A 15,316-nucleotide genomic window follows, 5' to 3' on the forward strand; every position below is an offset into this window, starting at 1 on the left:
TTAAAACTTAAACCAAATGTCAAATTCCACAACTGTCCATTCTGGACGCAAGCCTCTACTTGCTCTTATACTTTAAAAATTCCTCAGTTTGAAAAACTGGACAGGAAGAAAGTTTGCCACAATATTAATAACGGCAGTGAGGAAATGAGTGATTGGTTTATGCTTTTCATGACTTATCAAAGTTTCTGAAATGAGTATTTATTACTTTTACTTTCTACTTATTTAAGAAAAGTCTTGAATGTTCTAATTTGCAAATAACAGGCCCTCATATTTTAAACTAAATTTGATTGTCAACCGTTTTTTAAAATGGTAACCTAACTACCCCCAACTCCAATCCAGCCTATGCACTTTCTGTAGTAATTCTATATAGACGACTACTTCTGATGCTACACACACAAACAGTAATTAATAGTTAGATGAACTATACTACAAAATAGGGTTAAATTTTTTTTGGCTATATCATGTTACTGTATTTTACATTTTGCTCATTTTCCCCCCAAGTTCTTATTTTGAAAAAAAAAAAAAAAATTCCCCTCTCAATTTATCTATTTTTATTTCTATTTTTTTTCTTTTTAACATATGATGTATTATTTGTTTCAGGGGTCCAGGTCTGTGATTCATCAGTCTTACACAGTTCCCAGCACTCCGCACAGCACAGATTCAGCCCCAATGTTCATCCCTCAGCCACCTCATCCCGTCTACCCACCTCCCCTCCAGCAACCCTTGATTTGTTTCCTGAGATTAAGAGTCTCTTATGGTTTGTCTCCCTCTCTGTTTTCAATTTGTTTCATTTTTCCCTCCCTCCCTCTAAATTTCTTTTCAAATGAAGTACCTGCATGCTGAGATTTTGAAGGGAAATACCAAATGATAGCGGGTTGTCTCGATTTGTGATCTAAAGAGGAAAGAGCAAATTTTACTCAGATTTTTATAAGTTAAAATTCATTTTATTGAAAAAGTTCATTTCCTGGGAAATATTCTATATCTCAAACGTTCAAAAACATTTTACTACTTGCTACAACTTTTACTCCTATATTTTTCCAAATACTAATTAAGGTATCAAGTATCAATGTATTATTAGGCAATAAAAATGCATGTTTTTCAGTTTATAAAAAAAGCTTATTGATCAATTGATGGCACACACAACAGTACTCTGAGATGTCAATAACTGTGCGTTTCAGAGAAAATACAGGATCTATTTGAGGTAATCTAAATCTAGCTCTACTGATTCCTACACCAGTGTAATTTCCAGGAGGTAACTATAAAGTATTTTAAAAATACATATCAACTAAATTCATAGTGCCCAACCATCAAAGGTGACCATAATATAAAAAGGCCTTTTCCTTCATTATCTGATTTTTGAACATTTTAGGAAAGTGCAGTCAAGGCAATAAACACTGTGAATTAAAACTAATTACAGAAAAGAAAGATCAGGTCATTTTCAGCTCTGTGTCCCTCCACTTTTCAGCATCCAACAGGTTGACCACTACAGAGCAGGTGTCAACAAACAGTAAAATAAAAACATAAAAAAACAAGTTTTACCTATTAAAATACTTACGTCATCCTCGTAACGAATATGGATGTTGGAAATTTTCACTTGAAGATTTTTTATGATCTGAGTAATTAATTTTTCTGTAAAAGTGTCTTGTTTCTCCACCCGAAGTTTATCTACAATAGCAAATATTCTTTAACTTGACTGAAAAATATACTGTATAAGTATTCACATTTCAAGATAACATTAACATTGCCATGTTAAAGAAAACAATCTGTATTTGTAAACAGAACACTAAGAGCCTGCTTTCCCAAAGTCTTCCATACCAAGAGACTTTCAAAGGCAACCAAACACATAATTTTCAAAATATATTTTTTTAATGAAACTAAATCCAACCAAACTTACTGCCTTTAAATTTTACAACCTCTGTTAAATATACCTGAGTACATAAAGACTTGGAAAACAATGAAGATTATTAGGTAAGAATTATAATGGGTCTTAAATTATAAAAGCCAGAAATAGCAGGAAGTAGGCATCTCTCTTAAAATTAGTGATATTATTACAAGTTGTATGTGGTTCAATGTATAAAACAGTTGAATACATTCTTCTTGCTGATGAATCCAACACGAAGAACTTTCCAGGGGATAGACAAAATAAAGGACTGAAGTTCCTAATTTTTTTTTAACATGACTTTGAGGGAGGGGCACCTGGATGGCTCCGTCGGTTGAGCATCCAACTTTTGATTTCTGCTCCAGTCAAGACCTTGGGGTCCTGGGATCAAGCCCTGCACTGGGATCTGTGCTCAGAGGAGAGTCTGCCCAACGATTCTCCCTCCTCTCCTGCTGCTCCACCCCATGATCTGAGATAAATAATCTTTGAAAAGAATACGCCTTTGATAACCACAAGTTACTATCCTCCTTTCCCCCATTTGAAAATGCCAAAGAAAACTACCTCATTTCCTATTTCTAGTCCTGTTCCACCTGTACACACATATTATCTGTCTTTTCTTCTAATGACCTACTACTCCCTAATTCAACTGCCAAGGAGGATAAGCTGATGAAGATATATTTACATCAAATCCAAGATTCAGTGAACATATGAATAAATACACTTAACCATAAAAGGACTTTAGAATTAGTAAATAAACAAAATAAAAGCTCTCTGAAGACACAGCATTTTTTTTTATTTGATTTGGTTACCACCACATCCTAGTAAAATCCTTTGCTCTATGAATCTATTCATTCAGTTCAATGCAAAATTTTCATTCCCCCATCCAGTAGTTTCCTTCTCAATTCCTTACCCTGCTCAGAGCCCACAACCTATTATTTTACAACATTTTAAACTCTTTTGTTTTTTTTTTCTCATTTTCCTCACAGAGGAAAAGCTCCAACCCTAAAAAAAAACCCATTATCAGGGCACTTGGGCGGCTCAATGGGGAAAAGGAATAGGCTCAGGCTTAGAAAAGATCTGAGAATACCTTACATTTACACCTCAGACTGATCCCTGGACTAGGGACCTCCTATAAAAATGAAAAATAATAAACAAAAACATTAAAAAAAAAAAAGAAAACCATAGTAATGGGGTGAATTTCATTTTAACAGGTATCACATGATTATATCCAAATATCCAGATTTTAATGAGAAATCACAAGGCATATAAAGAAGCAGGAAGGTATGGCCCATTCAAAGGATAAAAAAGTAAGTGACCAAAACTATTCCTAAGAAAAATCTGATGACAGTTCTACTAGCCAGCCTTTTTAAGATTTTATTTATTTCTTTGAGAGAGAGCAAGTGAGCAAGATAGCATGAGTTGGGTGATGAGCAAAGGGAGAAGCAGGTTCTCTACTGAGCAGGGAGCCGGATGCAGGGCTTGCTCCCACGACTCCAGGATCATGAGCTGAGCCGAACGCAGACACTTAACCAACTGAGTCACCCAGGCGCCCACAATAAAATGATTGGGCATAGTGGTGAGCAACTACTTTAGATATGAAAGAACTGAGAGAAGGAAAAACAATATAAGAAGTGTCACCAGAAATTATTGTTAAATCTCCTTTAATGTTTTCACCTCTTTGTCAAAAGGTGAAATGTTTATTCTGGATTTCACTTTTTTATTGAACAAATAAATGCATGGCAATGTTGGCAATGTAAGTATACATATATTTGTAAGATAGTTAGCTACTAAATGAAGGAGGGAGAGCAGAAGGTAAGCAGATAACTGGGTTCGGAAGATCATTTTGTGTTTAAAGATAAGACATATTAACATATTACAGTATATTTCCATACTAAGGAGAAAGCTACACTAGAGAGAACAGAGTACAAAAAAGTACCGGCTGATAGTGACCACTGCACAAGGGGAACAGAAGGAGATTTCTGCAGGACACCCCTTCCACTGAGAAAAGTGAAGGGTTGAAGTAATGGACTATTCTGGTCTAGGCTGAACAGGAAAAGATATGAACCCAAAAGTAAACAAACAAATTTGGGAAAACATAAATATATCAAAGGACTAGGTACACCCAAAAAATTAATAAGTGATATAATCGGATATTTTTTTAAAGCTAGAAAACAAAATATACTTGATAAAATTATTATAGTTAAAAACTAACCATACACTTATTGTCATAGAGTAAGTTTCTATAGAATTTCTGTAAACACGATAAAATATACAAACCACATTAAAATTCCCCACATAATAAGATTCCCTCATTCGCTAAATAATTTTAATGCCTCCAGAGACAAATAATATTCATATGTGATATTTAGGTCTTTTCTCTTTTTCTTATTATCATTTTTATTTACTGTTTCCTTTACCTTGATCAGCTACTTTTTGTTTTGCTTCTTCTATTCGTTTAAGTTCATGTTGTTTTGCTTCCAAGAGTTGTTTTTCTTCTTTTAAAGGATCATATTTTATTTCTACAGGAAGCATAAAAAAGAATACTTAGTTACTATAACTTTAAGCATAACCATTCTAAAATATATCCTTGAAAATAATCATGAATTCAAAGTCTGCAATAATTTGGAGTAAAAATCAATTTAATGTGAATTTCTGAATGCTAATTTAAATATAGAAGTATCTCAAAAAATTCACCAGAAGTATTTTGAGTATAATTATCAAATATAAAGATTCTCCCACTCACAAATAAAAGTACTTTAAGTTATAATGTTTAAAAGTTGACTTACTAGAAGAAGGCACTATGAGTAAATAAATGTCTCCCAGGAAAGCTTCAACTGGTTGAGTATACAGGTTTTTCCATGGAATTGTAAGATTAAGATTACCTACATGAATTTTTAGAATAAGGACAAAAAATATTATTATTCATTCAACCACATTTATTGCTAGCCTATTTTTTTTTATAAACATATAATGTATTATTAGCCCCAGGGGTACAGGTCTATGAATCACCAGGTTTACACACTTCACAGCACTCACCATAGCACATACCCTCCCAATGTCCATAACCCAACCACCCTCTCCCTACTCCCCTCCCCCTGGCAACCCTCAGTTTGTTTTGTGAGATTAAGAGTCTCTTATGGTTTGTCTCCCTCCCAATCCCGCCTTGTTTCATTTATTCTTTTCCTACTCCCCAAACCCCCGACGTTGCATCTCCACTTCCTCATATCAGGGAGATCATATGATAGTTGTCTTTCTCCAAATGACTTATTTCGCTAAGCATAATACCCTCTAGTTCCATCCATGTTGTCACAAAAGGCAAGGTTTCATTTCTTTTGATGGCAGCATAGTATTCCATTGTGTATATATACCACTTCTTCTTTATCCATTCATCTGTTAATGGGCATCTAGGTTCTTTCCATAGTTTGGCTATTGTGGACATTGCTGCTATAAACATTCAGATGCACATTCCCCTATGGATCACTACATTTGTATCTTTAGGGTAAACACCCAGTAGAGCAATTGCTGGGTCGTAGGGTAGCTCTATTTTCAACTTTTTGAGGAACTTCCATGCTGTTTTCAGAGTGGTTGCACCAGCTTACATTCCCACCAACAGTGTAGGAGGGTTCCCCTTTCTCCGCATCCTCACCAGCATCTGTTGTTTCCTGACTTGTTAATTTTAGCCATTCTGATTGATGTGAGGTGGTATCTCATTGGTGTTTTGATTTGGATTTCCCTGATGCCAAGTGATGTGGAGCACTTTTTCATGTGTCTGTTGGCCACCTGGATGTCTCCTTTACAGAAATGTCTGTTCATGTCCTCTCCCCATTTCTTGATTGGATTATTTGTTCTTTGGGTGTTGAGTTTGCTAAGCTCTTTATAGATTTTGGATACTAGCCCTTTATCTGATATGTCGTTTGCAAATAATCTTCTCCCATTCTGTCAATTGTCTTTTGGTTTTGTTAACTGTTTCCTTGGCTGTGCAAAAGCTTTCAATCTTGATGAAGTCCCCAATAGTTCATTTTGCCCTTGCTTCCCTTGCCTTCGGCAATGTTTCTAGGAAGAAGTTGCTGCAGCTGAGGTCGAAGAGGTTGCTGCCTGTGGATTTTGATGGATTCCTTTCTCACATTGAGGTCCTTCATCCATTTTGAGTCTATTTTCATGTGTGGTGTGAGGAAATGGTCCAATTTCATTTTTCTGTATGTGGCTGTCCAATTTTCCCAGCGCCATTTGTTGAAGAGGCTGTCTTTTTTCCATTGGACATTCTTTCCTGCTTTGTCAAAGATTAGTTGACCACAGAGTTGAGGGTCTATTTCTGGGCTCTCTACTCTGTTCCATTGATCTATGTGTCTGTTTTTGTGGCAGTACCATACTGTCTTGATGATGACAGCTTTGTAACAGAGCTTGAAGTCTGGAATTGTGATGCCACCAACTTTGGCGTTCTTTTTCAATATTCCTTTGGCCAGCCTATTTTCTATCAGGCATTCGAAGAACAAAGTGACAAAACTATTTTACAACCACAAACAATAAGCCTTTGTTGTAATGATTGGAAATCATGTCTATCAGAACTGCTGGAAAATCTACCAAATGATATTCTAAAAATGTGTAAGTTTCTCTTTATGACAATCTTCACCACAAACATTAGTATTCTTCTGCAATTAACCAACAACCCTTGTTATTATAATTCTGATTTCCCCAACTCATACTCTAAATCACTGTTAGTATTTATATGACACTTTCAAAGTGTAGACTATAAAACTGAAAAGTGTATTTTCACATATAGACTATATACATAATACGTGTGTATGAATATCATTGCAAGTGTATGCGCAGATTTCTATGGTAATTATCAAAGACCATGGACAAGATTAGAAAATCATTCAAACTAATGAAAATGTTTTACTACAGTCTACCAGCAAAGTATTTCTTAAAGCATTAGATTTCTTAAACTAAAAAATATGATGTAAGGTATTCATTATACTGATTCTAGTCTTGTGAAAATAGAGGTGAGGAGGAGGGGATAAAAAGAAAACTTTCATAATAGTTTTAAAATACTTTAAAATTTTTTAGAAAGCATGAGTTAAATAACTTAAAAATAGCTGTCATAATTGACAAGGGAACGATTAACAACACAACGGCTACATTAACTAGTTAGTAACTGGGGAAGGGAAAAAAAAATCTACATAGACATATCTCATTACATAACCCCAAAATTCCATGTTTAAAAAAAAATCCAAACTGAAAAAAGGATTTCATCTTACGATATCAATCCAGAGAAAAAGAACCAAACCATCTGATTTCTAAAAGACAGATGACTTTCTAAATTATAAAATCAGAGAAGATAATGACCATTTCAAATTTGTGTACAGTCCAAAATATAACCAGAATGAACACATTAGAAAAAATAATTGACAAATCTGATTATCAGGTAGACTGCTTACACACATACATATCCATTAAGAATCCAAAAAAGTAAATAAACAAAAGAAAAAGAACAATGACAAAATAGCATTAAGTAATCAAAGAAACACAAACCAAGTCAATAATGTTCCATTTTCACCAGTAAATTTGATTCAAGTTTTTTTTTCTCTCAGTATAAAGTACTTTCATAAAACTTGACTTTATACTTTCAGGAAATTTGGAAAATACAAAAAAATAGTAAAAAAGGCAATTCCAAAAATCTTCCACATAAATATAACTACTTTTAAAATACATATGTATTTCTTATACTTGCTACATATGTAATTTTGCGTGCTAAATGAGGAAACTCTGAAAGAGCATAAGATTAACAACACTCAACAACAGCAAGGGGAGGGGCACCTGTGTGGCTCAATCAGTTGAGTGTATGACTCTTGGTTCTGGCTCAGCTGATGATCTCAAGGTCATAGAATCAAGCCCCTCCACTGACTGCACTCAGCAGAGCCTGCCTAAAGATTCTCTCTCTCCTGCCCCTTGTCAAATCATTCTCTCTCCTCCCTCCCAAATAAATAAAATCTTGGAAAATACGTTTCTATAAAATTAGTTGTAATCCTATACTACCCATTTGGAAATGTATACTTCTTTCACTCAACAAATTGTGTCCCTACTATTTGCCAGGTATTGTACTAAGTGGTGAGAGTAAAAATTAAACCAACTTAAGAAACGTGCTGTCATAATAGAAGAAAAAAATAAATAATGATATTAAAGAATGACAGGGGCTAGGACAGAGGCATGCAAACTACCTCAGAATCTAAGTTTCTGACTCGTCCCCAGCCACACTATCTGGAAGATGTGGACCTGACTCCTTAAACCACAGACCCACGATCTATCAGAGTACAGCAGTAACTGGTCAGAAACCTAAGAAACCAAGATAGTTATGCTATTAAACAAACTGGCTCTCAATTAAATCATTTTTAACACTCTAACAAGATGTATAATTTCAGAGTTTTTAATCAAGGGATATATGGACCACATGGTACTTTTAAGTTACACAACTAAGTTCCACCCAGATGAGAATATATGATTTTTCAATTAGTGCTTGGAAACATTAAAAATACCACATTAAAAAGATACTAAGTATATAATTCTTACTCTATGCCCAGCAAGCACGACATTCAAATAATAAGCACAGCTTACCTATATGACCAACTTTAACTTTAAAAGGTACATCCAGTTGACTCTACAAAAACATCATATATAAAATATTAGGACATATGCAGGCCAACAAAATAGAAGGCACTTTTTTCTTTCCTAAAATTATTTAAAGTGTTTACGTTAACTCACACCTTTTTTTTTACCCTTAACACTTATTTAAAGATACATAACTGTAATATTCTCAAATCCACAAAATTCAGGAAGACTAATCATTTTTAAGTAAATAGGGGAAAAGCTCTACGGTAATACAGACCACCTAAGTTACCCATACCAAAATCATACTGCTTTTACACTGTATGGGGGGAGGAGGGGAGGTGGGAAATTTCACTAAAAGTTTGTCCTCACAGAGAGGTTAAAACTCCATTTTGCAAAAAATATCCTCAAAAAATTTCTCCCCATCCATCAGGGAAAAGGACAACTTTTTCATTAAGTAGTGCTGAGAAAACTCAATATCCACACATAAAAAGTGAATTTAGACCCTTACCTTATAACTGCATATAAAAATTAACCCAAAACCAATATAAGACCTAAACATAAGAACTAAAACTACAAAACCCTTAGAAGAAAATATTTGGTAAAATCTTGACATCAGATCTGGCAACAACTTCTTGGATATAACAAAGACATGAGCAACAAAATAAAACAGATGAAATTTCACTGAGATTGAAAACATTAGAACAAAGGACATAGTCAACAGAGGCATAAGGCAACACAAATGGGGATAAGCTTAGCAAATCATAATCTGATAAGGGAAAATAAATACCACTCTATATCTATTAAGATATAAATATGTTAAGTTATCTATGAAGATATCTATTAAGGTATTATCAAAAAATAAAAAATAGTGCCTAGCTGAGTCAGTCAGTAGAGCATGTGCCTTTTGATCTTGGGGTCATGAATTTGAGCCCCATACTGGGGAGATTATACTTAAAATTTTTTTAAAAGAATACTAAAAAAATAAACATTAGCAAAAATGTGGAGAAACAAAACTACCTGTGTTGGTGATAGGAATATAAAATGGTTCAGCTACCATGGAAAACAGAATGGCAGTTCTTAAAAAGGCTAAACACAAAATTACCATAAAATCCACTAATAGGCATTTACCCATGGGGACAGAAAATAGGTAACTGAACAGACATGTATATTGCCAACGTTACAGCAACATTATTCACAAGACCCAAAAGGCAGAAACGACTGGAGTGTCCATCAATATATGAATAGATAAAGAAAACGCTGCATATAGATACAGCGGAATTATGTAGCCACGGAAAGAAATAATGTTCTGATACAAACAAGGAATTATGCTAAGTGAAAAACGTTGAATAGAGTATGGCAAACACAACATGATTCTACTTATGTGAGCTATATGGAATAGGCAAATTCAGAGAGTCAGAAAGTAGATTAGCGGTTAACAGGGTCTACACAGAACCGGAATAGGGACTTATTTCTTAATGGTTATAGGGCTTCCTTTGACCTAGGGAAAAGTTACAGAAAATAATATTGGATGATAGTTGTACAAATCATAAATTTAATTAGTATCACTGAATTCTTGGGTAAAAAATGATTACCATGGCATCAAAAAAATTGAAGACTACAGGAAAGATCAATTAACCATTTAAAATAAAATCATCTAGAAAGAAAAAAAATTAGGAAATTTTTAATGGGGAAAATTACACTGTCAGTTTGTGCTTTTTAAGGAGAAGAAAAGTCCACTTTATAAAATCCACATTTTGCAAAAATTATTTTCAAAAGGTTTTCTCAAAGTTTGAATAATTTAAGATAACAAAGTAAATCGAGAAGTCTACATAGTTATAAACATACTGACATTACACGTTTTTTATACTCAAAACCTACCACAGGGGTACCTGGGGGCTCAGTCAGGGTCTGACCCCTGATTTTGGCTCAGGTCACGATCTCAGGGTCACGGGATTGGGCCATGCATCAGGCTACCCACTCAGCAGGGAATATTCTGTGCAGATTCTCTCTCCCTCTCCCTCTACCCTTCCCCACCTCACACTCTTTCTCTCTAAAATAAACAGAACCTAAGACGGAAGGAAAAAAAAAAAAAACCTACCAGAGCATTTTCTTTAATTTCAAGATTCTTCAAGGCCACAGCTCCTAAAAAAGATTTAAAAAGTAATATTAAAGTATCTTTCATTTTAAAAAGGCATACTTCATCCTTAAATGTTATAAAGGAAAAAAAATATATAAATGATGTGCATACAGAAAACAAAATAATTTGTAATCTTATTAGCTCACCCTCGTTCTTCAACTTAGAGTCTAAGAATGTTATGTTTGACCAAAACATCATTTATTGTATATTTTCACCTCAGTGGTTATAGCCCACTGTAATGTAAACATTTTAATCAGAAATATACAAATAACAGGACTCTAGTAAAGCTGCATAAAATACAAGTATGAAAAAAAAGAGCTGTATTTAAATATACTTATGATGAACAACTGAAAATTTATAAGATCCAGTATCCGTGAGCTTGAAGATACATATATATAAATTTCCCAGCCTGAGATGCAAGGAGAAAAATAAAAGAAAAAATAGTAATGTCCAAGAACCACAGGACAACTGTAAAAGCTGTAACATATGCTCAACAGGAATACCAAAAGGAAAAAAAGAGAAGCAAAATAAATATATGAAGTAGTAATGACTGATAACTTTCCAAAATTAATGTTAAAAACACCAAACCACAGATCCAGAAAACTCAGAACACAAGGCAGGGAAATAACAAAAAATTTACAACTAAGCATATCATAACCAAACTATAGGAAATCAAAAAAACAAACAAAACAAAACAAAACAAAAAACTTGAATATGATCCAAAAATATCTCTTCCGGGTATAAGGGCAAAAAAAAAAAAAAACTAGGACGTTGAAAAGATTATCTGCACTCCAATGTTTATTGCAGCATTTTCCCCAAGAGCCAAGATAAGGAAACAACCTAACTGTCCATCAACAGATGAATGGATAAAGATATGATATTGTATAAATGCATGCAACAGAAATTATTCAGCCATGAGAAAGAATGAAATCCTGCCATTTGTGACAACACTGATGGACTTCGGTGGCATTATGCTTAGACATAGAAAGAGAAATATAATATGATATTGTTTATATGTAAAATCTAAACAGCTTGAACTCTTAAAAAACAGAGAGTAGAATCCTGTTTACCAGGGGCTAGGACATGGGGGAACTGGGGAAATTATGTTGAAAGATACAAACTTACAACTAGGAAATGATTAAGTTCTGGAAATCTAATGCACACCACAGTGCATTCTAACCAACCATACTGTACAATGTATTTCAAAGTTGCAAAGACACTAGATCTCTAATGTTTGAACCACAAAAAAGAAATGATGATCATGTGACATGAAAGAGATGTTAGTGAAGCTACCACCATAATCACACAAAGCAAATCAATATGTTGTGCACCTTAACCTTACACAATGCTGTATGTAAATTAAGCCAGAAACAACAAAAAGAAAGATCTTGAACAAAGGCAGAGAAAACACACACATTCCCCACCAGAGGTACAAGGAATAACTGAATTGAAAATTTCACCAGAGAACATCCAAAACAGACTCCAACAGACAAAAGTATGAATTAGCAAACTTGAAAACTGATCACCTGAAAATGTAGTGATGGAAAAAAAAAAAAAGAAAAGAAAAGAAAAAAGTGAACAGAGCCAAATAGAGTTATGAACGACATGTTTAAATGCATCAATAGCATTATGAGAGTCCCAAAAGGAGGACAGAGGCAGAAAGCTTAGTTGAAGTAACATCCAAAAATTTCCCAAATTTGAGGAAAGCTATGTATACAGAAATCCAAGAATCTCAACCAAGAAACGTGATCATCAGCAACACTGAATATTAAAAGCAAAAGTGATTTGACTTCTACACGAGATCTTCAAGAAGATTATCACTGGATTTCTCAGCAGAAACTTCACAGAGAATGATATATTTAGAGTGGTTAAAGAAAAAAGAAGTTAACCAAGAACATTATATTCAATAAAGTATTACATGTACTTCAAAAACTGGGAAAATCTTGGGGCGTCTGGCTCAGTGGATTAAGGCCTCTGCCTTCGGCTCGGGATCCCAGGGTCCTGGGATCAAGTCCAACATCAGGCTCCCTGCTGAGCCTCCTCTTCTCTCTCTGTCTCTCTGCCTACTTGTAATCTCTGTATGTCAAATAAATAAATGAAATCTTCTTTTAAAAATGGGAAAATCTTAAGATACTCAGATAAACAAAACCTGAGGGAGTTCACGAACAGTACATCTGTCTTATAAGAAATCTTAGAGTCCGTCCAGCTGAACAGAAAGGACGCTGGGCACCGGGCACCTAGGTGGCTCTATCAGTTGAGTGTCTGACTTAGTTCCAGCTCAAGTCCTGATTTTAGGGGTCATGCGATCAGCCCAACACTGGGCTCCATGTTCAACAGGGAATCGGCTTGAAGGTTCCCTCCCTTTGCCCCTCCCTGCACTCATGCACACACACGCTCTCTCCCAAATAATCTTAAAAAAAAAAAAAGAAAAGAAAAGAAAAGATGCTGGGTAGTAACTCAAAGCTGTAGTAATGGTAAGTTACTATAGTAACGGCAAGTGCATGGACAATATGAAAACTATTATAATTTTACTTCGTAACTCCATATTTTATTCTTTATTTTTTTAAATTTAATTTAATTTAAATTTTTATTGAAATTTTATATTTATTTAATTTAAATTTAATTTAAATGTTATATTTATTTTTTATATAATTTTATATATTGTACATAATATATAAAATTTATAAATTATAAATTTTTAATTAAAATTTTAAAAACAAAAGAACTTAAAGATTGTAACTCTGTTTATAGGTACATAATGTGTAAAAATGTCATCTATTACATCAATAACAAAGTTGGGGACGCAAGCTGTAAAAAAGTGAAATTATTGTATGAGATTAAAGTAGGTATCAGTTTAAGATATATTCTTATACATTAAGATATTATATGTAATTCCTGTGGAACCACAAAAAAAAAATACCTACAGAATATACAAAAAGGAAATAAAATCAAAACGGATCACTGGGGCGCCTGGGTGGCTCAGTGGGTTAAAGCCTCTGCCTTCAGCTCAGGTCATGATCCCAGAGTCCTGGGATCGAGCCCCACATCGGACTCTCTGCTCAGCAGGGAGCCTGCTTCCTCCTCTCTCTCTGTCTCTGCCTGCTTCTCTGCCTACTTGTGATCTCTCTCAGATAAATAAATAAAATCTTAAAAAAAATTATAAAAAAAAGAAAGTATATGCATGACTTAAAAAAAAACCGGATCACTAAAAAGAATGAACACAAAGGGAAAAAGTAAGTTAAAACAAACAGTTATAAGACATGCAGAAAATAATTAAAGTGAAAATAGTAAGCCTTCCCTATCAGTAATTACTTTAAACATAAACAGTTTAAGAAGGTATGGGGTGGGTGTGTGTGTATGCGTGTGTGTGTGTATGTGTACACACATACACAATGAAATATTATGCAGTCATAAAACCAAATGAAATCTTGCCATTTTCAAGACATGTATGGAGCTAAGGGAGTATTATACTAAGTGAAATAAGTCAGTCAGAGAAAGAAATACCATATTATTTCACTCTTATGTGGAATTTAAGAAACAAAACAGATGAACACAGAAGTAAGAAATAAGTAATTTTTAAAATATGCAAACCGAGGGCACCTGGGTGGCTCAGTGGGTTAAAGCCTCTGCCTTCGGCTCAGGTCATGATCTCAAGGTCCTGGAATGGAGCCCCACATCGGGCTCTCTGCTCAGCAGGGAGCCTGCTTCTCCCCCTCTCTCTCTGCCTGCCTCTCTGCCTACTTGTGATCTCTCTCTGTCAAATAAATAAAATATTTAAAAAATAAAAAATAAAAAAATAAAAATAAAAATATACAAACCAAGAAACAGACTATTAACTATCCGGAACAATCTAACAGTTACTGACTGGAGAGGAGGTGGGCAGGGGGATAGGTTAAATAGGGATGGGTTAAATAGCTGATGGGGATAAAGGAGGGCACCTGTTGTGATGAGCACTGGGTGTTGCATATTAAATTCTACACTTAACACTAGCATTACACTCTATGTGAACTAATTAAATTTAAATAAAAATTTGAAAATAAATAAATGTAAACAGTTTAAACTCCCCCCTCAAAAGACACAGGCAGAATGTATTTAAAGCCAAACAAAACATGATGGCCCTATAGCTCTAAGAATATACATAGGTTAAAATTTAAGTGAAAAAAACTGCACAAGATTTCCTATGCAAATAATAACAAGAGACCAGATGTGGCTATACATATACCAGACAAGAGACTGTAAGTCAAAAGCTATTAGAAGAGGTGAAAAGGGATGTCATCTAATGATAAAAGTGTCCGTTCACTAAATTCAATTCACCAAACACAAGAGCACAATCTGAAGCAAACAATGACAGATAAGAAGAAAGAAACAACTCTACAGTAATGGTAGGAGGTTTCAGCACACAACTTCAATAACAGACAGAACCACCAGAGAGAAGATTAAGAAGGAAACAAGCTGAATTTTAAAAACATACAAGAAACACTCTACTCAATAAGAGCAAAATACACAATTTTCTCAAGTACTCATGGAACATTCTTCAGGACAGGCCACATATTAGGCAACAACAACAACAAAAATCTAAATTTTAAGAGACTGAAATCCTATAAAGTATCTTTTAGAAGATATCACAAGAAAAAAGGAATCACAAGAAAAACTTTTAAAACTTAAGAAAAATTAAAATGAAAGCACAACATACC

General features: G+C 34.3%; 1 protein-coding gene across 6 annotated transcripts in view; it reads right to left on the reverse strand.

Moving 5' to 3' along the window:
- Window positions 1–15,316, reverse strand: part of VPS13A (vacuolar protein sorting 13 homolog A) — a 231,275-nt gene that overhangs the window by 199,787 nt on the left and 16,172 nt on the right. For all 6 annotated transcript variants that reach the window (XR_004277231.1, XM_032306307.1, XM_032306303.1 and 3 more), the window contains exons 2-7: window positions 10,584–10,627; window positions 8,492–8,534; window positions 4,666–4,761; window positions 4,297–4,398; window positions 1,556–1,665; window positions 833–892 (exon numbers count right to left, since the gene is read on the reverse strand). Coding sequence is in view for 5 of the 6 variants with exons in the window: in XM_032306303.1 (XP_032162194.1) it covers window positions 833–892; window positions 1,556–1,665; window positions 4,297–4,398; window positions 4,666–4,761; window positions 8,492–8,534; window positions 10,584–10,627 (455 nt within the window). In the remaining variant the exon portion in view is untranslated. The remainder of the gene's footprint in view (window positions 1–832; window positions 893–1,555; window positions 1,666–4,296; window positions 4,399–4,665; window positions 4,762–8,491; window positions 8,535–10,583; window positions 10,628–15,316) is intronic.

The sequence above is a fragment of the Mustela erminea genome, chromosome 12, assembly GCF_009829155.1.
Source record: "Mustela erminea isolate mMusErm1 chromosome 12, mMusErm1.Pri, whole genome shotgun sequence".
Classification (NCBI taxonomy): domain Eukaryota; kingdom Metazoa; phylum Chordata; class Mammalia; order Carnivora; family Mustelidae; genus Mustela; species Mustela erminea.